General features: G+C 51.5%; 9 protein-coding genes across 9 annotated transcripts; 5 read left to right on the forward strand and 4 right to left on the reverse strand.

Moving 5' to 3' along the window:
- Nucleotides 1-543: 543 nt before the first annotated feature.
- On the reverse strand, nt 544-3,237 carry SETTUDRAFT_28558 (uncharacterized protein; the record flags this gene model as incomplete). Its single annotated transcript, XM_008027895.1, has 5 exons — nt 544-1,422; nt 1,500-2,026; nt 2,087-2,509; nt 2,634-2,761; nt 2,984-3,237. The coding sequence occupies 5 exons, from the start codon at nt 3,235-3,237 to the stop codon at nt 544-546; spliced, it is 2,211 nt and encodes a 736-aa protein (XP_008026086.1).
- A 1,662-nt stretch (nt 3,238-4,899) lies between these two features.
- On the forward strand, nt 4,900-6,212 carry SETTUDRAFT_39658 (uncharacterized protein; the record flags this gene model as incomplete). Its single annotated transcript, XM_008027914.1, has 3 exons — nt 4,900-5,454; nt 5,509-5,866; nt 5,935-6,212. The coding sequence occupies 3 exons, from the start codon at nt 4,900-4,902 to the stop codon at nt 6,210-6,212; spliced, it is 1,191 nt and encodes a 396-aa protein (XP_008026105.1).
- A 363-nt stretch (nt 6,213-6,575) lies between these two features.
- SETTUDRAFT_151198 (uncharacterized protein) lies at nt 6,576-7,719 on the forward strand (the record flags this gene model as incomplete). Its single annotated transcript, XM_008027977.1, has 1 exon — nt 6,576-7,719. One exon carries the CDS (start codon nt 6,576-6,578, stop codon nt 7,590-7,592), a length of 1,017 nt encoding a protein of 338 aa, XP_008026168.1. The 3' UTR covers nt 7,593-7,719.
- A 259-nt stretch (nt 7,720-7,978) lies between these two features.
- Nucleotides 7,979-8,704, forward strand: SETTUDRAFT_39660 (uncharacterized protein; the record flags this gene model as incomplete). The annotated part of the gene is made up of 1 exon (XM_008027915.1): nt 7,979-8,704. One exon carries the CDS (start codon nt 7,979-7,981, stop codon nt 8,702-8,704), a length of 726 nt encoding a protein of 241 aa, XP_008026106.1.
- A 233-nt stretch (nt 8,705-8,937) lies between these two features.
- SETTUDRAFT_151202 (uncharacterized protein) lies at nt 8,938-9,815 on the reverse strand (the record flags this gene model as incomplete). The annotated part of the gene is made up of 1 exon (XM_008027978.1): nt 8,938-9,815. The coding sequence occupies one exon, from the start codon at nt 9,813-9,815 to the stop codon at nt 9,015-9,017; it is 801 nt and encodes a 266-aa protein (XP_008026169.1). The 3' UTR covers nt 8,938-9,014.
- A 1,943-nt stretch (nt 9,816-11,758) lies between these two features.
- SETTUDRAFT_110094 (uncharacterized protein) lies at nt 11,759-13,864 on the reverse strand (the record flags this gene model as incomplete). The annotated part of the gene is made up of 4 exons (XM_008027979.1): nt 11,759-12,180; nt 12,524-12,569; nt 12,624-12,887; nt 12,968-13,864. 4 exons carry the CDS (start codon nt 13,862-13,864, stop codon nt 11,759-11,761), a joined length of 1,629 nt encoding a protein of 542 aa, XP_008026170.1.
- A 2,662-nt stretch (nt 13,865-16,526) lies between these two features.
- Nucleotides 16,527-17,058, forward strand: SETTUDRAFT_169281 (uncharacterized protein). Its single transcript, XM_008027980.1, has one exon. The coding sequence runs from the start codon at nt 16,531-16,533 to the stop codon at nt 16,957-16,959; it is 429 nt and encodes a 142-aa protein (XP_008026171.1). The 5' UTR covers nt 16,527-16,530; the 3' UTR covers nt 16,960-17,058.
- A 620-nt stretch (nt 17,059-17,678) lies between these two features.
- SETTUDRAFT_161392 (uncharacterized protein) lies at nt 17,679-18,335 on the forward strand (the record flags this gene model as incomplete). The annotated part of the gene is made up of 1 exon (XM_008027981.1): nt 17,679-18,335. One exon carries the CDS (start codon nt 17,679-17,681, stop codon nt 18,333-18,335), a length of 657 nt encoding a protein of 218 aa, XP_008026172.1.
- Nucleotides 18,336-18,781: 446 nt separating this feature from the next.
- SETTUDRAFT_28566 (uncharacterized protein) lies at nt 18,782-19,745 on the reverse strand (the record flags this gene model as incomplete). Its single annotated transcript, XM_008027896.1, has 2 exons — nt 18,782-19,316; nt 19,369-19,745. 2 exons carry the CDS (start codon nt 19,743-19,745, stop codon nt 18,782-18,784), a joined length of 912 nt encoding a protein of 303 aa, XP_008026087.1.
- Nucleotides 19,746-20,268: the final 523 nt, after the last annotated feature.

Consider the following 20,268-nt stretch of genomic DNA (forward strand, 5'->3'; position numbering starts at 1 on the left):
TACATACATGATGCAAGTCGATGCATTTTTTTTTCTGAACAACTACATACATGATGCCAAGTTCCCTTTTTTTTTAGGTCGGGACATGTACCATTAACATGACGGTGGTGTGTTGCACGTATTATTACCCTGCTCCTACTTCCTACTACTTCCTACTACTTCCTACTACTTCCTACTACTTCCTACTACTTCCTACTACTTCCTACTACTACTGATTACCATTTCCATTACCATTACCCGCATAAACAAGAGTACACAAGCTCGTTTCCGTATGTTGGCGTTTTCCCACATTTTTCCAGATTACAGAATTAATCCTCGTTGATGGTGCGAGTAGAAACGCTTCGCTTCTTACATCTGGGGTATTTCTCTTGTGGTCCCGTGTATAGTACAATCGATGTCAGTGAATGGGTGTGTGTGTGGTGAGTGTAAACAAGAACCGCCCAATGACAGTAGTAGTAGTAGTAGACATGATCGTGTGTTGATCGAGTGAGAGAGTAGCAGCCATGATCGTGTGTTGATCGAGTGAGATAGCAGCGAGCGACTTTACTCGGCCTCTGCGATGTCGGTGTGGGCATAGGCGTCAGCGTCGTCGTTGTCGTCCTCGGCGTCCGCACCATCAACACCCTCCATCTCGTCGCCATGCTGCATCATCTCAGCAGCACGCTTCTTCTCGCGCTCGAGAAGCAGGTCGCGGCCAGCAACATAGATGCCCTCGGGCTCCTTGGGCTGCACAGGCTCGGTGCCGTTGCGCAGCGAGACAGCCAGCTCATGCACGTTCCGCAGCGTGTACGCGGCATTGTGCTCGACGCAGTACTTGACGCAGCGGGTGAAGATGCCGCCGGCAACGCCCTCGCGCGGATGCTTCTTGATCTCCAGGTCGAGCGCACGCACATCAAAGTCGACGGCGGAGCCCGCCTCCTCGGCGTCCAGGTGCATCAGGTCAGTCGCCTTGAGATCGTCGGCCCCGGAGAACACAGTGCCCAGCTGCTCAGACCACACCTCGCCGTAGCGCTCCTTGCCCTTCTTGATGGCCGTCGTGCACTTGACGCTCGCCGTGTTGCGCAGATAGCCGCCCTGCACAATGCGATGCTCATTCAGCGTATCCGCAATGTGCGCAGGACCCCAGTTGCGCGAGTACAAGCGCAGCGACACAACGGGGCGCACGAGTGACTGGAAGAAGTACACGACAATCTCCGTGTCGGTCAGAGGCAGCAGCGGCACCACGGCGTTGGCTGGCGGAAGAAACTTCTCCAGATTGTGGATCTTGCGCTTGTTCACAATGTTGGACGACCGCAACGGTCCGCCGCCACACAGAGGCCCAATCACGCCTGGCGTCAGTGGCGATGGGTTCGGGAGAAGCAGAGTCGATGGCGTGCGCATGTACGCAGAGGGAGGAGCCAGGCCGGCGCTGAAACCAGCGGACTGTGTGTGAAAGAGTTAGTCAGATGTGGTGTGGTGTGGATATGGATATGGGAACGGAGATGGGGGATGGGACTTACAGCACCAGACTTGCTCATGGGAGTAGGCAATCCAGCCATCGCAGCACCCAGTGGACCTTGGCCGGGGACTTTGATCTGCAGGTCCTTGCGTGCACGCGTCTTCTCGCTCTTGTGCTTGTTGAGGCCCGTCAGCTTGCTGCCGAACGAAGATACCTGGCCGCCGCCTCCACCGCCAGTGGTGGTCGTAGGCGTGAAGCCGCTGTTCTTGCCGGGCACGCTGTTGTAGTGCTGAGCATCCAGTGGAGCGGGCCGCGTAGGCGTCACGGGAATCGAGTAGCGGACATCGGCTGCATCGCGGAAGCGCGAGTTGCGGCTACCGAACTCTGGGGCGGTCTGCGGCGTCGACGTGAGCTGCATGTTGGTGTTGCCGCTGCCGCCGTGCTGAGACTGCTGCTGTTCGAGGGCTGCGCGGAGACAGTCACGCTCGAACTCGGCCTTGGTCATGCGAGCATTCATCGTGTTGGCCAGCTGCGTCATGTTGTGCGTGAAGCTGTTTACTTCCTTCATCATGGCCTCGTGGGGCGAGTCTGGGTTCAAGTCAGTTCGGTGTCTTGGGAGATGTCTGCATCTGGTAGCAGACGACTTACCGATGAATCCGCTGGCAGTGGAGAAAGACTGATGCTTCGTCTGCTGCATCTTTGCCATGGGAGCAGGCTTCTGCATCTGCTGCTGCTGGTTGTGGGGAATAGGGGAAAGATGCTGCATCTGCTGGTTGTTTGGCATGGGAGACAGCTGCTGCATCTGCTGTAAGTTGGATGTCTGAACAGGCTGCTGCGAGTTGGACATGGGAGCAGTCTGTTGCATCTGCTGCTGCAGCATGTCTGGCATGGAAGGGAGCTGCTGCATCTGCTGCAAGTTGGACATAGGAGCAGACTGCATGTTGGACATGGTGGCCGGCTGCTGCAGGTTGGACATGGAAGCAGTCTGCTGCATCTGCTGCTGAGGACCAAATGCATTCTCGAAGTTGGTGTGCAAGCCATTGCTGGACACCATCTGGTCGAGAGATTGCTCTGCGGGACGCGTCAGTGCCTGGATTTTCAACGACGACGAGCAATTGAATGCTCCTCTACCACCTGAGCGTGTAGCTTCTTCTGCTTGATGCAGGCGGGATGGGATTGGCAAAGAATAACTCACCAGAAGACACTCCGCTCATGGGATCATAGCCTGGAAGCTGCATCATACTGTCAAACTCATTAGCATCTTGGCCATTACCGTGGTAGTCCATGGCTCCGAAGGTCTCGAGTTTGCGGCAAGAGGTTCGGCTTGGGTGATCAATGGAGGGAGGTGCAAAATGGAGAGAACAAGCCAAATGTGCAATGGATGTGTTGGTGGGCAAAAGGGCAGAGGGGCAAGTTGTTTTGAAAGTGCGCGAGCCGACATAGCGAAATTTTTCGCGCCACGTGGGTTGCCATGGTGCTGTGCAAACGCAAACGACAGAACAACAACAACATGAACTATGGTGAGGTGAGCGTAATGATACGTACCGTGGAGCAAACATGTAATTTCCCTGATAGTGGCTGCCATATGCATGGCTGATGTGGGGCGGATATGCGAGCATGGCATGCAGTGCTATGGCCGAGTGCTTCACATCTTGGTCTTCCTCTTCTTCTTTTATGTCTTCCTCCTCTGACAGCGTACCATCTGAAGACTCTTCGTACTCCGGTGTAGGCGAGGACGTGCGCTGTGGCGTCTGCGGAGCCAGTACTGGGCTTTCGACCTTGATCTTTGGAAGTGACATGATGATGGTGACGAGTCAGTTCAATATGTATTAAACCAGAGTATAGTTTTCAGGTATATGGCAATTTTCAATTCATGATATATACAGGTCGGTGGCGTGCTCGTGGCCATGGCCTGTGCGCTCGCCAGTGCGATAGCGATGAACGGTGAGGTCATGAGGGTGAAGTGGTTGCCTTGTCTGGATCTTTCGGTGTTTCAAAATTGCGGCTTTTATGAGAGGTCAAAGTTCAAGTCTATTGTTAACGGGCTTTTGCGAGACAAAGCGTTGGCATGACTGTCCAGGCTTGTCTGGAAGATGGGCGGACCGTAGACGTCTATGGTCTGCTTATGTATGGTCGAAGGTCTGTCCACAGACATCCCAGCACAGTAAGAGTTATGAAAAAGGCTTTTGGTGACATCTATGTAGTCGTTCCGTAAACCGATAAGATGAGAAATTGGAGGACCTGGTGCGCTAGACTGCCATGAGACCGGCGGTATGTGTGACGATTGACGGTTAGAGACACGAGTAAGTATAGAGTTTTTCGTCTTGTCATAATTCATGTCATGAATCGATATCAAGATCCAAGTAGTTTCGCGTAAGCCCACATGCAGCGTGGGGCAACGGACAGAGTTTTGGTATGGAGACATGCTTTGGCGGATCTACCATGCCCAACACGCTGACAGACAATGCCTTGTTGAACAGAAGTAGTTCTACTGTATAACAGACAGTGTATTTACTCAGATCCTCCATAGGAAATGTGACAGGTTGAAACAGAGCTGCTCAGTCCTGACAGGCACGTCAAGCTTTTCCACATTTTCTCAATCAGGCGAAAATTTGCATAATTGAAGAGCATATCAATCCATGATAAGTCATAATATAGCAGTCAGACTCCGAAAAAGATCATGGGGTGGCCATTGCCCGCAGAAAGTAGGTGAGTGCAGACGTGTGACGTCTGCAAGCTAGTGACGCGACGTTCCGCGCTAATCCCCTTTCAGCGCCCCTTCCTCCACGTTAACTCTCTACTTGAGCTGTAAGCCATGGTACACAATATCTTCTCATAAGTGTAGAAACATATTGAGATCAGTCTATATACTTATCTGGTGATTTTGAAGGGTATGTCTCGGCAAGGGATCGCAAGGAGTTTACTTCCGTGCACATACCAAACACTCATGGGTCTTGGATGAAGAATCAGACAATGAAAGCTCACGCTCATCGATATGTAAAGAGAATACTGTTAGCAGCTCCAGTATATGTGCACACCGATACCTTCGCATTTTCTTGGTTTTTGTGAGTAAAAATTCTGATTTTGACTAGTTCTCTCCAAAACACCAAGTCCATAGAGTAGCAAAACCATCTATCCCATTGCGTTGTCAGATTCGCTGCGTAAGCACATACAGATAAGTGATGGAAACGAATAGCATTAGCAAGAATAAAAACACATACTTCTCCTCATTATCATCCGAGACTCGACTGTCTGTCTCATACGATTCACAGTGAATATTCGCCAGGTGAAAATGAAACCAAACACGGTTAGCTCACCTGCGGGAAACGGAAGGTACACCTAAACTTATTTCATTCGCAGACCCAAGTCAACTCTGTTGCGACTTCCACTTTTCACTCAACTACTTTACTATTGCAAAGCCAGTCGAGTTTGACAGACTTCTGTCGTTGCCGACCATCAACATGAAGGCTTTGATCATAGCATGTCTTGCTGCTGTGGCTCTTGCAGCGGGATTCCATTCCGTCGAAAACAAATCTACGGCAGTAGTTCACTCCAATGACATTTCCCCCGTCTATCATGCTTCCAAAGCTCTCATCATCCGTGCTGATGAAGACCCCGACGTCATCTATCACAAAGCAACTTGCAAAGGCCAGAAGCTCCTCTCTGCTACGACCTCTCCCCGAAACGTAGCTGCCAATTATATCCAGCCCATAGACAGCCCCTGGATCGGCCCTCTCGTACAGTCACTCGCGACCTGGGGTTATTCAATCGAAACCGACGACGGTACTCCTCAGTGGCGCGCAAACCACTTTGATGAATGCGAGCTAGCGACGAGTCATAGACTCAGGCCCATGTGTGACGCGCTTGGAATCGATACGCGAAGCAGTTACCAAGGTGGAGCAAACCAGTGCTACTACATCTACCACAAGAATGGCCCAGCGGTATTGCGCGATGCGTGGGGCAGGCTGCCTCCAGTGAACCAACAGTACTACAACGCCAACGGATATCAGTATCGCGTGAGTGGAAGCCGATACTAACATTAGTCTACATACTCACAACTACATCCACAGGTCACCAACGCAGAGTTCACGATTGGAGTCAACGTCCCCTCAGCCATCTTGATCATGACAAATCGTCAGAGCCCCGCTACCAGCGCCAAACAACTCTGGGGTCTTAGTACCCTCCCACACAACAACTTGCTCCCAGCATTGAGGTCGAGTTCGGATATCATGTGGGGCCTCTGGAGCATGGCGAGTGGTGGGTGGGTTCAGCGCATCAATCGATTTTTGATCACGCCAATCGTCAACGACGACACGGTATCCATCATCGAGACAATCTTGGAAAAGTATAACTTGGACATTAACGGTTTGCCGGGCTGGCCTGGACTTGAATACACTACAAACCATGAGGAATACAAGCCACTTCTTGGTGCGTCTCTTCATCCTTTTGGTCGATGCCCGCAAGATGGAACATACTGACGTGTGATATTTCCGCAGGATCACCAAATGTACAAGCGGTCGGATACTTTCTGGCCCAGCACAAGCGAGAGCTAGGCGGCAAGTACATTTCCAAGATCAATGTATTCAAAGCAGATACCAATGCTGCTGTGGCTGTTTGTATGCTGCTCACCGTCGGAAATATGCCATCAGCGGCTCAAGCCGAAACCAACAGCGAATCCGATGGGGTTGAGCGTCTTGCTGAGCCAGTAGTGGTGAAGCGGAGCGAGGATGGGATGAGTGTCATTAGAGAACATGTCGTCTGGTCGAGGCTGTAGATGCGCATAGTGAATGATGCGACATGTTCATTTCGGTAGCGTCAAACACCCAGTACAGCAGCGCGACACTGCATATAGAGTTGTCTCTAGTCTGCATTGGGGGCCGTTAAAGTCGCCTTTACGAATAACTATGGACCAAATACCTTCTATACAGAATTTCTGTACCATTCTATCGAGAAAGATGATACTAAATTAGTAGTGCATGATAAATTTAAAGTAGAAGAATGAGTAATCGCATAGAGGTACCTTGATAGGCCGGGACAATGTGCCGAGGTTGAACTTGTATGCATTTATCGATAAGAGAGCTTCAGCATCTCTGACACGGACGACACTCTTCCTCCTACACTAAACAACAACCCCACAATGTCTGTAAATGTTCTGATAGTCGGCGCGGGCGCCATTGGCGCCTTTTACGCATCGCGTCTCGCGCTTGTGTCGGGCACGTCGGTCTCGGTCATTTGCCGTTCAAACTACAAAGCCGTCAAGGCCAACGGCTTCCAAGTCACGTCTCCACAGTACGGCGATTACACCTTCACACCAGCAAACACATTTGCGAATCCTGAAGAGGCAAAAAAGAGCGCAATCGAATGGGACTATGTCGTTGTGAGCACAAAGGCGTTACCGGACGTCAGCGACGACTCAGCGATCCTCGAGGGCCTTGTCAGCGATAAGACCGCCATTGTGCTGATACAAAACGGCATGGGCGTCGAGGACCCCTATTCAAAGCGCTTCCCAAAGGCGGCCATATGCTCAGCTGTCACAATTGCAACATGCGCGCAGCCAGAACCTGGTCACATCAAGCACAACAGATGGACGCGCATCAATAGCGGTCCCTACCTACCTCACCTCGACACTGGAGCGCCTAAAGACAGTGATCCGAGTATCATCGAAAAGAACGACGCTTTCATCGCATTGCTGAAAGAGGGGGGTATCAAGGACGCAGAAGCTTATTCCCACGCGAAGCTCCAACTGGTCCGTTGGCACAAGATCGCCATCAACGCGTCCATGAACCCCACCTCTGTCCTCACCCTCGGCTCTCCAAACAGCCTCATGGCGCAGGACCCTGAACTCCAACGCCATCTCATGGGCGTGATGACTGAAATTCTCGAGACTGCCCCTAAGGTTCTTGGCCAGCCCATGCCCAAAGAGTTTGCCACGCCAGAACAGATTATCAAGTCTACGTTGAAGAACACCAGTGGCAGCAAGCCTAGTATGGCAATCGACTGGGAGGGTGGGAAGAAGATGGAGATTGAGGTTATTCTAGGCAATCCGCTGAGGATAGCAAGAGAGAGGGGTTTTGAGATGCCTAGGCTGCAGAGCTTGTATGCGATGGTGAGAATGGCGCAGGAAATTCGGGACCAGAAGAAGGTCAAGCTATGAGACTGCTGCGTATTTCAGAATCCTTCAAGTAATTATGACCAGCCGTCGTCTCCAAGTCTTATTGGCCCGCCAGTCATGTATCACAGGGTGAAGTCACAAACACAATCTGATCTGTCGCTTAATTGTCTATTGAGTATGAAATTTGTTGGTGATACAAGTCACTGGGTCTCTAGATGAGAGACAAGTGAGAGACCGATGATATTGAGCTCTTGCTCCCTCACTGTCTTATCCGTCGAGTATCTCAGTCCAATATTTAAATTCATCTCGGACTGTTCGACTCCAACTCATTCTACCTCTCAAACAAAGGATACTACTATTCAACGCGTAGGGTAGGGTCAGGAATAGCTTGCATTGATCAGAAGCACTAGCAATATCTTTTGTGGTCAATGACACGACTGACGCCACGGAAACGCGAGTCAAAGTGGGCACAATGGGCTCGACGTGAGTCAAGAGAAAGGACTCAGCAGCGACTGGTGATTCCAGGTCAAACAGGCAACGCGGCCGCTTTGAATCCTGTGGCAACTCCTCCTCGCCGTAGCTATGCCGGGAAGTCTTTCAGCCAGACGCGACCTCAGGTCACGACACCCCCAAGGACTGGCCCACGCCCACGTCGACAGGGCATCAAATCGCCTTCCAGTCCAGTTCCACTGAGTTCAACATCCAGCGTATCGGGCGACTTGGCATTGACACCTACTCGGTTCCCCAAACAAGACAAATCGTATCATTCTGTCTTACAAAATCACCCCACTGCTACCGACCTGCTCCAAGAACAAATCGCCCGCCAGCAAGCCGCAGCCCTCGAACGCGAGCGTGCCGAGAAGCGCAAAGAAGAACTCCGCAAAGACCCCAGCGCAAACTACAGACACATCCTTGAAGTCTACAAACTCATACCGCTTGATCGGAAGCATGGAGAGCTTCCATCTCCTTATTTGCTGAGGCTACTGGCAAATCGCCCCATGCCAGATGATGAAGAGAGTGAGCTTGCTCTGGCGATTGTGTATGCGAAGGATCATTGGGGCGACTTTGCCATGTGGCCACAGGATACGAAGAGGTATGCGGATTATGAGAGGGAGAGGAGGAAGAAGGAGAAGGTGGGAGTTGCGGCTAAGTAGGCTGTGGGATATTGAGAAAAGGTAGTAGGGTGGTGGCACGGGCTTATTGCAGACGGGTGAAAGGAATGGGGGTTTTGGTCAGGGACCTTTTGCGAGCTGAATCTTTATTTGATTCCAGTTTTGAGACAGCCACGGTTTAAAGGCAGTAGTTTTAACAACGGCTTAGGCACAGGGCAAGTCACCATGCACGATGGATGGATACATATTGCACAACTCATATTTCATAGGCAGATGAAACATATTTTTCATTGATTTGTACTATTGTTTTTGAATTTGCTTTTAATTTCAAAATTCCTCAATCAGGAATCCTTCATTCCTCGAAGATGCTGGACTTGCCATCCAGTATCCTCTGAGCCTCCTGTGCTATTCCAGCAGCCATGAGATGCATAATCTGAGGGCCTACGCTGATTCTCGCAACGCCAATCTCTTCCAACTCTTTGATCGTCAAAGCATCTTCGTTCTTTATATCGAGAATGACATTCAGCCGGCCATTGAAAGCCTGGCATGCTCTTTTGACATCGTCCCTGCCCCAGCCCTCCCTGCTAGGACCGCCCCAAACAAAGACATTCCATGCGCCGGCATCAAGGTAAGCCTTACCACGCTCGATGGCGTCTTCGATTCCACCACCTGCGAAAAGCGCATCTGTGCGCGCGTTGATGACAAAGTCTTCCAATCCTTCCTCGCGCGCGACGCCCAGCGCGCGACGAATACGATCACATTGGTTTTCGATACTGTAAATTTGACCTTCAAAGCTGCAGTCTTCAAGATTGATGCCCACGGCGCCCAATGTAATGACCTCGCGTAAGATGTTTTCTAGTTCCATGCCGTATCCGTCTTGCAGGTCTACAGTGAGCGGAAGATCGTGCTTGAATGCTACCATTGCTACTGGGCGTATAGCGCGCAAATTCTGCTCGAGGCTAAGGGAATCATCAGAGGTGCTGGCAGCCGCAGCTATGGCAGCGCTGGCCGTTGCAATTGCCCGTGTGTGGGGGAGAGAGGCGACGGCGGAAGCGCTTATTCCATCCCAGACATTCGTCAAGACGAGGGGGTTTCCAGGAGAATGAAGGGATTTGAAGTGCTTTGCACGGGCATTCTGAATGTTATTTTGCATTGCTAGCGGCATGTTAGGCGTTTCGTGCCGCTACTAGTATCATCGCACTGACCTCTTTGTTCGGTCACGAAATTATGACTATGCTTCCAAACGGCGCCTGGGGTGCGTGGCACTGTATATATCCCCGGACACGGTGTTGTTGAGCTTTCATTCAATAGGAAATTCAACTCGTTTTGAAACTGACCATTCAGAAGATTGGACCATGACTCATCGCCGGTAATATCCGCTTTGGCCCCAATTGCTGACCGGACACCACTTGTCCCTTGCTGAACCCTACACCGACATGCAACGCTTTTGGCGGAGATTCGAGTGTGGATGTTGCTAGATAATCGCATTTCCAGCCAAGTCTTCGTGATGTATATGATGGAATATGGAAAGTCTTTTTTCTACTGCGCTCTTAAAGCCGCTGCGTCAGCACGTCGAAACTACCCATGAAACAAATACTAAGAGATCCGAATTACGTAAGTACATCTAAATGTTCTTGTATTCGAGAAAAGTGTTTTCCGGAACTTGTCCAACCCTTTCCTCACCATTGCCACTGCCAAATATCCCAGTATGCAACGTTTATTTCATCGATTCCCATAATCCAAGTGCTTAGAAAATAACATAGAAGCCCATATTGTATCGTGATTTCGGCGTTGCATCATCATGCGCGCGCATCTGGACTACGACGCTGTCGGTCGCTGGGACAAAGTCTAGTCCGCTACAAAACCAACAGTCACATAAGCACACATAGCCTACCACTAGGATAACTAAAATTTACATTGCAGCATAAGCGGGTAGCCGAGCAACACATGATGCAATGCCCTGTAGACGACCAGTGTACTCAGAAAGGCCAAAGAAAAGTTACCCAAACGCATAATCGCCACACCAGCGGACAACCTCTGTCAGGAGTTGCGACCAATCCATCGCATTCTGTCATGTCTGCAAACACAAACACGTTCTGCAGATGGAAGCCCAAAATTCAGAGAGCATTTGCGCCGCATGATCACGCCCAAGCTTGACACCATGTTCAATCAAGTAACGGCGCATAAGACACTCAAATGGGATCCTAAGGGTATTAGAGTCAGTGTATCCAACAATAACTACAGCGCTTCTCCTATCACTTTATATGAGCAGTCTGTCTGACTTGACTCCACAAGCAAGCCATGTAGCCATCACCGCGCCCAGCACTCCAAATATGTTTCTCCAGGCTGAAGCACCGCAGAGCAGCGCCTCATGCGAATCTGATGACTTGATCATTAGCCGAGCCTTCCGTCTTGCATGCGCTTACTTAGACATCCTTTTTCCCAAGTTCGTCAGCAGCGACGACGGTCGATGACTTTGAGCTTTTCGAAAACACCCAGTGGATCTGTTGCGCGCAAAGCAGCGTCGCGACGCAGAATTATGGGAGGACTTTAAGAGATAGTGGGTGCGGCATAGGCGACCTCGATAACATGTCACAGAATACCATATGCATGGGCGATCGTAAAGTCACTAGTCCAACCCTTAGACTGGCTTTGTATATTTTCCACTCAAGGTATCAGAAGAAAGCAGAAAGTCACACGAGTAAGCGCATATAATACATGAAAAGACATTCATCCATTACAATTCCTATGCAGTTCCACGCCTTGCAATCGCATCATTATTATACAAAGTCGTGTGTGTGAGAAAAGAAAAACCCAATCCATCAAAGGCCGTGTGCTCGAACTCGTGATATGAAAAAAGAAAATCCCCCAAAGGCTGGCTGTACGTGCAAAATTTCGCGTCGGAGCATCATCGGCATCAAGCAACCCAGACCATGTAGGTATCCCAGGAAGCGACGCGCGCTCTCGCTGCTGCACCAAGCCAACATATACGCCTCTGCAAATGCAAACTGGAAATCAAAGAAACAAAGGTCACGGCGCAACCGAATGTGGTGATTGATGGATTGGAGTAGATGAGATCCAAGGCAATGGATTGGATTAGAAGTGACCAAAGGCAATGGCCTCCTTGCTGATCCAGCCAGTGTGCAGGCGATGCGCGGTAATCTGGTGGAGATGCTCAGGCAACTCAGTCCAGACACTACCGTAGGCCTCCCACTGCTCCTTGGCCCAGCGGATGTTCTCGGCAAAGTCGTTGACGTCCTGGGGATACGGGTCGCTCACGAGATGCAGCTCGCGGAAGGGCTCGAACGGGCTAGGGCCATAGAAGCGCGCGTAGTCGTAGATGGAAGCATACATGTCCTTGAATTCAGTATACTGGCGCTCCGAGAAGTCCTTGACGTTCCACTCATTGATGATGAGGCGGTTGGGGTTAAGCAGAGGAGGCTGCAGGTAAGCGGGGGCATGCTCGGTGAACATGGTATCGGCGTACGCGGATCCAAATGAGGATGCAGGAGGCCCAGCTGAAGCGCGAGCTCCATACATATCGTAGGGTCCATATAGAGCAGCGCCACCAGGAAGAGAACCATATGTAGTACGACCATCGTTCGAAGCAGGAGCACCATACGAAGGAGCCGACGCATATGCAGCAGGAGGCGCATACGCAGTGGAAGGCGTGTACGCAGTGGACGGGGCATACGAAGCCGCAGGACCAAATGAAGCCAGAGATCCATAAGAAGCAGACGGTCCATACTGAGCTGGCTGACCATACTGAGCAGTCGGTCCAGATGAAGCAGGCGCCGCATACTGAACAAATGGCTGATACGAGAAGGGCTGTTGGGCCTGAGCAGGAAGTCCATGCGAAACAGAGCCACGAGTGCGATGAAGGGACCTGGTAGTGTAACGGCGTGAGCTCATGTCCAACAAACAACAAGACAAACTTGGATACTCACCGAGTGAATGAAACCTCATGGGGAGCGCGGTCAGGCACGAAAGCGGACTTGATACCAGCGCGAGCCTTCTGTGCAGCCTTACGACCACGAACCGAACCAGTCGGGGGCAAGGGCTCCTCCAAGTCGCCATCGTCTTCGTCGGCAATATCATCATCGGGCTCAGTCTCGCCTGCGATGAAATCCTCGTCATCGGCAGCTGGGTTGGTTGAGCGACGAGCACGAGAGACCTTGCGCTTCTTAGCGGCGGGGGCGGACTGGGATGCGAACGAGTCCTTGTCCTGGATACATGTTAGCATTCGTTGAGAGAAGGAGAAATGGATGGAACTGTGAGTATCGCGCAAGCCGCAGTCGTACGTACCAATAGATCAAACTCGGAGTCTTCAGCAAAGTTAATGTTCTTGCCGACGAGACGACCGCTACGGCGCTTGTTTCCAGTCTCCTTGTTGTCCAGGCTATCGGCCGAGCGCTTCTTGGATGTAGCTGAGCGCGACATGGTGCCAGAGGTGGTTGAGTTGTCGAAGCGCTCGATCTTGATCTTGAGCTCAGTGTCAGAGTTGTCCTCAGGCGACTGCTTTAGCGCCGGCTTCGAAACGGGGAAGCGGATATGGTTGCGTCGAGCAAACGCCTGCCTATCGAAGTGAGCGGGAGTGACGGGAGCAGCCCCACCAAGGTGAATGATAAGGCGCTGGAAGTCGGTCGGAAACAGCCACACCTCGTCCGGATGCTGGAGAGCGTACTGTACACAGCGAGCGAGATCGAGTGCGTCGTTACCAGAAGGATGCTTCTTGATGTTCTTGGCCAGAAGCTTGAAGTCCACAGGCGGATACTCTCGATTGGATGCAAGGTCTTGAGACGTGCTAGTCGTCAGGACCTTGGGGTGGGTGATACGAGGCGTACGAAAGTTTGTTACGTCGAGATCATCGTCTGGTCGCGCGAATTCCCGAGGAAAGTGTAAATGTGAGCCGACCGACCACTTGAAGAATCCTGCACGACGCATGGAGTACGACATCATGATCATTGTCGAGTTGGGCTTGAAAATGCCATCTTCCGGAAAGCGTCTAAACTCGTTGATGATTGCGGCAATGTGCCTAGTATGCGCTCCATGACAGATGAACCGATCGATAACATCGATGGATTTGAGCCAATGCGGAGCGTATGCGAGGATCTCAGCGGCGGTCAGGTTGCCGGCTGGGAACGAAAGATTCCAGCTCACCGCATGAGCACCAAAGGCATTGTTGCTAGGAACAGCTGCCATGGTGCTTCGCCACAAGGTTAGTTGGGCGACAATGTCGCAATCCCCGTCCCCCACACACCAACCCCGTTGGGGAAGATATCAAAAAGCAGTCAAATAAAGCAACGCCTGAAAGCTTACCTACCCGATAGAAGAGTTGAAGATGTGTCGAGCGATTGAGCAAAAGATGCGGTAAACAAGCTGGATCCGAGAAAGAGCAAAATTTATAGCGGGAGGGGTAGCACGCGGAGGCGGCGAGGCGCTTGGACCCGGTGAAGTGATTGTTTTGGCGCTGCGGTGAAGACGTAAATAGAGCAATGAGGGGATTCATCGAGCACGTGGGCTTCAGTAACGCGATCACCGGCGTCGAGTCTTGCGCGAGTGCATTGCACGCAGCCGTTGACTTGAATCCCCCTTTGTTGTCAGATGTGTATGTACACTCTTTTGCCAGTTCGATTCACTCAGCCATATATCGCGGTTGCCTGGCCGCCCACATCTGGTACGCGTTTGCCAGTCTCGAAGATACAACTCAAACCCGGACAGCGATGTCTGAGATCATCCAGGGCTGGAAGAGTTCCGTCCAAAGAACAAACACCGTGTCTGCGGTCAGCTCAACCATCTTTCGAAGACTCTTCTCTTTCTTGACCATGCAGTGTCACGGTTGTCGAAATGCCGTCAGTCCTATCCACCACGCGTCGGTATTATCTTTTGACTAAGCCTGGACAGAGTGACAGTCGGTACATTATAGGCGAAGGCAGACAGGCGTAAGGGGTAGCCGAAAGGAGTCTGGAATACTGGCATGATATAGCCCATGACCGACAAACAGGATAAGATGGGAGATTCGGATGTCCAAGACACACCATGTCTTGCATGAACGGCGTAGGTCGACATGAAATTCGCAAGTCTAGACATGGCGAGCTTTCGCAGACCAACTCTTGTCAAAGACAGCAAACCACCAGTGGTTGGTGTTTTTCAGACTGCGATGGTCGACAAGGCGTATCACAAAAGGTAACAACGCAATGTATCTGTCCGGTATGGTTATTACATCGCTCAAAACCTACAGGGACCTTGGTTTGTCCGAGCAACTGAGATGCATTGCCGAATGCTCCAAGTGACGCAGTCGAGACCTGTCGAAGCCATGCCGAGCGAGAGGTCCTCAGGCGATAAATGGATGTTCACCTACTACCTTCAATCGCACGGACGAATCTCTTGCTCGCAGGTGACGGATATGATAAAGAATGCAACGGAATCTGTCAAGTGAGGGACACGAGCGTTGCATGGACAGATGATACCAGTGTTGACGTCTGCACGGGTGGTCTGTCACAACCAGAAATGCAGCAACAGGAGAGTGCAGATAGCGAGGAAAAGAGAGAGAGAGAAGGTCAGCCATCAGTCATATCAAGCAGGCGGACGAGTTGGTTGACGAGGAAGAAGACAAGGGCATGACAGGAAGAGAAGACTGCGCTGGACAACAACTCGAGCCGGACCACAAGACGTACGAACAACCTCACTGGCAGTCTCCAAGCCTGAGTAAAAGGCGATCAACCTGGAACTCACGAGAGAAAGTTGATTGAGACAGGCGGGTCCACATGCCGCCTACATACCGGCTGTCCTGACTGCGTATCAGCAAACCAACACCCTTAGCGCGTCCAACTGCCCGCTCTAACAAACGACAGCGGGTGGTTGAAGAGCTTGTGATAAGTATCCAAGAATAACGACACCTTTGATATACGCACCGCCCGTTTACCGGAGACAGGTGACCCGCGCCGCATCGTGCAGACTTGAAGAGAACGGTCTAGACGTCAGAGTAGATGTCAGAAGAGCCGGCGGAGCACATCAAAACAAGGAAAGGAATGCGCAGTCGGAACGAGACGTCACGAAACGATCTTGGTTTGTGAGCTGCATTCCGTGGTTTGTGAATGGCCAGTCCTGTCTTGCACTTGTCCTGCGATTGTCCTGCGATTGTCGGGCAGGTGTCATGAGCAAACGCCGAGTGCGGGTTACAGGCTGCGAATGAGCGGTGCTCGTGGTCCTGATACAGTGGCATGATGATTCTTCCCGAAAATAGTCCAACGTCGCAATACCGGAGCGCGCATAATAGGGAACGACGACGGCCATATGCGGAGAGAAAGAGGATGGAGAGAAGAGGTGAAGTTGCGACAAACTTCGGACGGCGTTTCGGCTATGCACAGACTTACACTAGTTAGCGCCACCCGTGCCGTCGTCGTCTTCAAACTAGCCGAAACAAACTTCCTACAACCATGACATGCATTTTCCCAGCCCTTGGCGCGCCCCATGGCGGCGCATCGAAACGTTCAGTTTCACGCTTCCCTGCGGCGATGAATGGAACATCGAGCTTCCGGTAACAGGTAGCGTCGGACATGCGACGAAGCGCGACAATGACAATTGCTACACGTGTCAAGCACCAGGCTACGACACTGTAGACTAGACTCCAAGACCTACGCGCTACATAAGCAGTGCGACTTCTTTCACATTGCAGTCTAATAGCATCCGTTTACTTGTAAATAACCCTCGCAAGGCGATACTACCAATAAAAAAGCCCCAAAAGTACCCGAGCCGGACTCACCTAATTCACTCCTTACGAACCGACACACACATACACGACGCAGCAAAAAAAAGAAAAAAGAAAAAAAAGTCTCTTTGTATTCTACCCCTTTGAATCTTTCAAGATGCGCTTCTCTATCATCGTCAGTGCGCTCGCCGCCATGATCCCCGCGGCGCTCGCCGAGTCATCAGCAACAGGCTCCATGGTCCCCATGATGTCTCCTACTGCGCCGCCCGTCACCATGGCATGGAGCGGCGAGGCATCCACGACTGCGGGTGGCTCCATGGCCATGGCCACCGGCAAGAGCAGCATGATGGGCAGCGGAATGAAGGAAAGCGGTATGATGAAGAGCGGCATGATGATGGAAAGCGGAATGAAGGAGACGGGCATGATGAAAGAGACAGGAATGAGCGGCATGACCATGTCCGAGGGTATGCCCAAGACAACCGGTAGCGCCATGAGCGCCATGGCCGGTATGAGCGGCTCCGCATCAAGCATGGAGTTGAGCACAGGCGCCGTCTTGACTGCTGCCCTGCTGCTTGCTCTTCTCTAATCCGTGTGCCCCATTACACACGCTGTACGCCTAGCTTCTTTCCCTCTTCTTTCTCCGCGTCTCTCTATCGGTAATACCGCTGGTCTGGGCATCTCATCCTCCGTGTCTCGACTAGCTGCGCAATGTATATATATTTGCTTAGATGTTCCAAGCAATGCAAATTATCAACCGAACTTTGTTTTGATTTGAGTGCTGACTCGGGTGGTGTGAAACGGTATACTTACAGGTTAGAAGATTGTTTGAGCGCGTGCGCGAGTTTCTCACATGGACGTTGGCTTGACACATGTTACCAAGACTGACGACTTTCGTAGTTGAGTACCCCCAACCAACTCATCCAAACGTGCGGTAATAAACATCTTGCTATTCTTTCCACTCCGATGATGAAGATACCCAATGCGAATTTAATATTCAGAAAAGGCTTGTAGAGTACTCGCAGCATCGGCTATTTGCCGAGATCGATCAACCCAAGAAGCGCCAAAAGACCAACTTCCAACACCTCCCCCTCAGAGCCTCTCGCAACACTTCCCCCACAAACTCTCCAACCACCTCCTACATCCACCGCTGCAACAAGGCCAATCCGGAAAACACATGCGTAAACCTCATGCGGGGTCCTCAGCGTAGACATGACGTCACGTGGGATTCATAGCCGCTCATGAACATCGAGTGCTCCCCTCTTGTCGTGCTATCTCCAGACACCTTCATCCTACTCTATGAACACCATGGCAGCCTCCGACACACAAACCAGCGACCCACTCCTCGCGCGCGCCTTCGCCGCGTCTTCGCCCTCGGAATCGCGCTCCCTCTACGACCAATGGGCCAGCACGTACGACACATCCATGTCCGCTCACAACTTCACCGCGCCCCAGCTCGTCGCCGCGGCCGTCGCCCGAGGCCTAAAAACAAACCACATTGCGCCGTCTGCGCCGCTGTCCGGCCTCAAGATTCTCGACGCGGGATGTGGGACAGGGCTCGTGGGTATCGCACTGTCTCAGCTCGGTGCGACTGCTATCGTCGGCGTGGATTTCAGCGAGGGCATGCTGGCTGTGGCGCAGAACACGCGTGCGTATAATGAGTTGCGGATTGCGGATTTAACGCAGAGACTGGAGTTTGGCGATGCGACGTTTGATGCGCTGACGTGCTGTGGCGTGTTTACGCATGGCCATCTGGGGCCCAAGCCGCTCGAGGAGTTTGTGAGGGTTGTCAAGTGTGGGGGCGTGGTGGTGGCGACGGTGCTGGAGAGTTTTTGGAATGAGCAGGGGTTTGAGCGTGTGATGGGGATGCTGGAGGCAGAGGCCAAGGTTGATGTTGTGGAGAAGAAGTTGTGGGCGTATCGCGAGGGTGTTGAGGGGAGAGTGTTGGTTTTGAGGAAATTGTGAGGTGGGGAGGGTGTTTGTTTGGGATGAAAAAAATATACGTCTACAATAGTAAGAAGAGAATATGTTAGACTAATGGAGTAGGGTGTCGATACAAAAATGGGATGGGTGGAATTTTCAGTCAGAGAAACTCATGTTTTGTTTCAGAGGATTATGCAATATCGTATAAAACATTACCATTTATCTGGCGCAGTCGTGCCATTGTGACTGTGCCACAGAGCTGCATAGTCGACCCCCACATGCCAATATAACAAGATTATCGTGAAACCAACACTGCCCCTGATCAAATGTATATCCTACGCATGAAAGCAGTTTGATGTGTGGGGTAACTCTGTATTTGCGTCCGAGACCGTGGAGATCGCGTGCTTTGCCGAGAAAAGGGTCGAAATGAAGATGGTACCCAGTGAAAAAAAGATGGCAAGTTGTTGAATGGCACTAGAATTGTTGTCTCATCGCTTGGGTCCCGGGATAGGCTGCGGTTGAAAAAGGCCCTCAGATTCTGCATTTGCCATTTGCAGAGATGCATTCGTAGCGGCGTTTGTCCCCATAAACTCTGGTAACGCATCCTGGTATCTGTTTGAGGCGGCGCTCTGGAGCTTTTTACGGCGCCAGAGATATATGAGCGCACCGACCAGAGCCAGACCAGCTACTGCGCCAACCACGGCGCCCGCGATGAGACCAGCTCCTGCACCGGATTTTTTGTTGTTGTTGCTTGAAGATCCGTTTGAGATGGGTCCGCCGTTTTGCGGGCTTGAAGTAGATGAGGGAACACTCAAGACGGTGGCGGATGAAGGCTCGTTCGCTGAGGGAAGTGCTATTCTGATTTGTTGGGCCCATGCAATAGTGAGATATGGATAGTCTGAAAAAAAGATGGTTGTGGGTATCGGCGTTTCACCAGAACATGAGAAAACTCTTGTTTTGCTGTCATGATTGTTGACTGATTTTACGCAGCTAGTCGCATCGGGAGCCGACATAGTGTAATCGCTAGATATGTTAGCCAGTACCCGCCTTAGCATGTGCTTCTCTGGAGACGTACGAAGGGCAGCACACGGCATAAGTCTGTTGCATTCTGTCTACCATCTTCCCATCTGTCGTCCATCCAGTGGGACACGCGATGGCGGGCGAGTATAACAGGGTGGTTGATGGGTAAGGATTGCCTGGGAAGCAGGAACCGTCAAGGGTGACTTGGCCATCTGTGCCGCATGTGTTGTCTCGCTGAATGTAGTCACAAAACGAGGAGATGGATCCGCTGTTACTTCCACTTGATTCTGTACTGGTTCCGCAACCAGACAGGATAACATCGGAACAATGGTCGAGAGGGGTGAAAGTGGTCATCAATGGCATAAAGGAGTCGGAGGTTGCGGTTGAGACGAAGGACGTCACGGGTGAGATGATGGATTCCATGATCGACATGACTGCAGTAGAGAAGCGAGGAACCGGGAAGAGGAAAAGGCTCAAGCATGGTGCAAGACGACGAGGCTATGTACAAGGGAAAGGATAGGCCCAAGCTCAGCCTTGTGTCGCCAGACTCAGCCTCCGCGCTGTGGTACCATGTGGTGTTGGTGTGTGGTGTTGCTGCACCCAATAAAGTCGGGAAATTTTAAGCGGCGTATGCAATGCTCATGCATGCGGCGTCGATGAGCAGGAGGCCTTATCCAGCACATGGGACGCGACGAAGGATCTCGGAAGATGTGGACAAGGGCAGGTCGTACACGATCAGACTGTCCTGGTTATTCGGTTCGATAACAACCGCTGCATGCGAGTGGGACGGTTGCTTGAGCAAGACGGCGTTTGGGTTCGCGACACTGTATTCACACAAAACTTCTCATTGATGCAACATGGCGCAGCCTCTCAGAAGCTGCACCTTTCTTTTTTTTGGAATCTGGAAAGGTTAGCATACATGGAGGGCGTGGATAGTTTTGGTGGATTAGCCATG

The sequence above is a fragment of the Exserohilum turcica genome (assembly GCF_000359705.1).
Source record: "Exserohilum turcica Et28A unplaced genomic scaffold SETTUscaffold_21, whole genome shotgun sequence".
Classification (NCBI taxonomy): domain Eukaryota; kingdom Fungi; phylum Ascomycota; class Dothideomycetes; order Pleosporales; family Pleosporaceae; genus Exserohilum; species Exserohilum turcicum.

Coding starts and splice junctions, on each gene's coding strand:
- SETTUDRAFT_169281 (XM_008027980.1), top strand. CDS start 16,531: ATGCGCTTCTCTATCATCGTCAGTGCGCTCGCCGCCATGATCCCCGCG.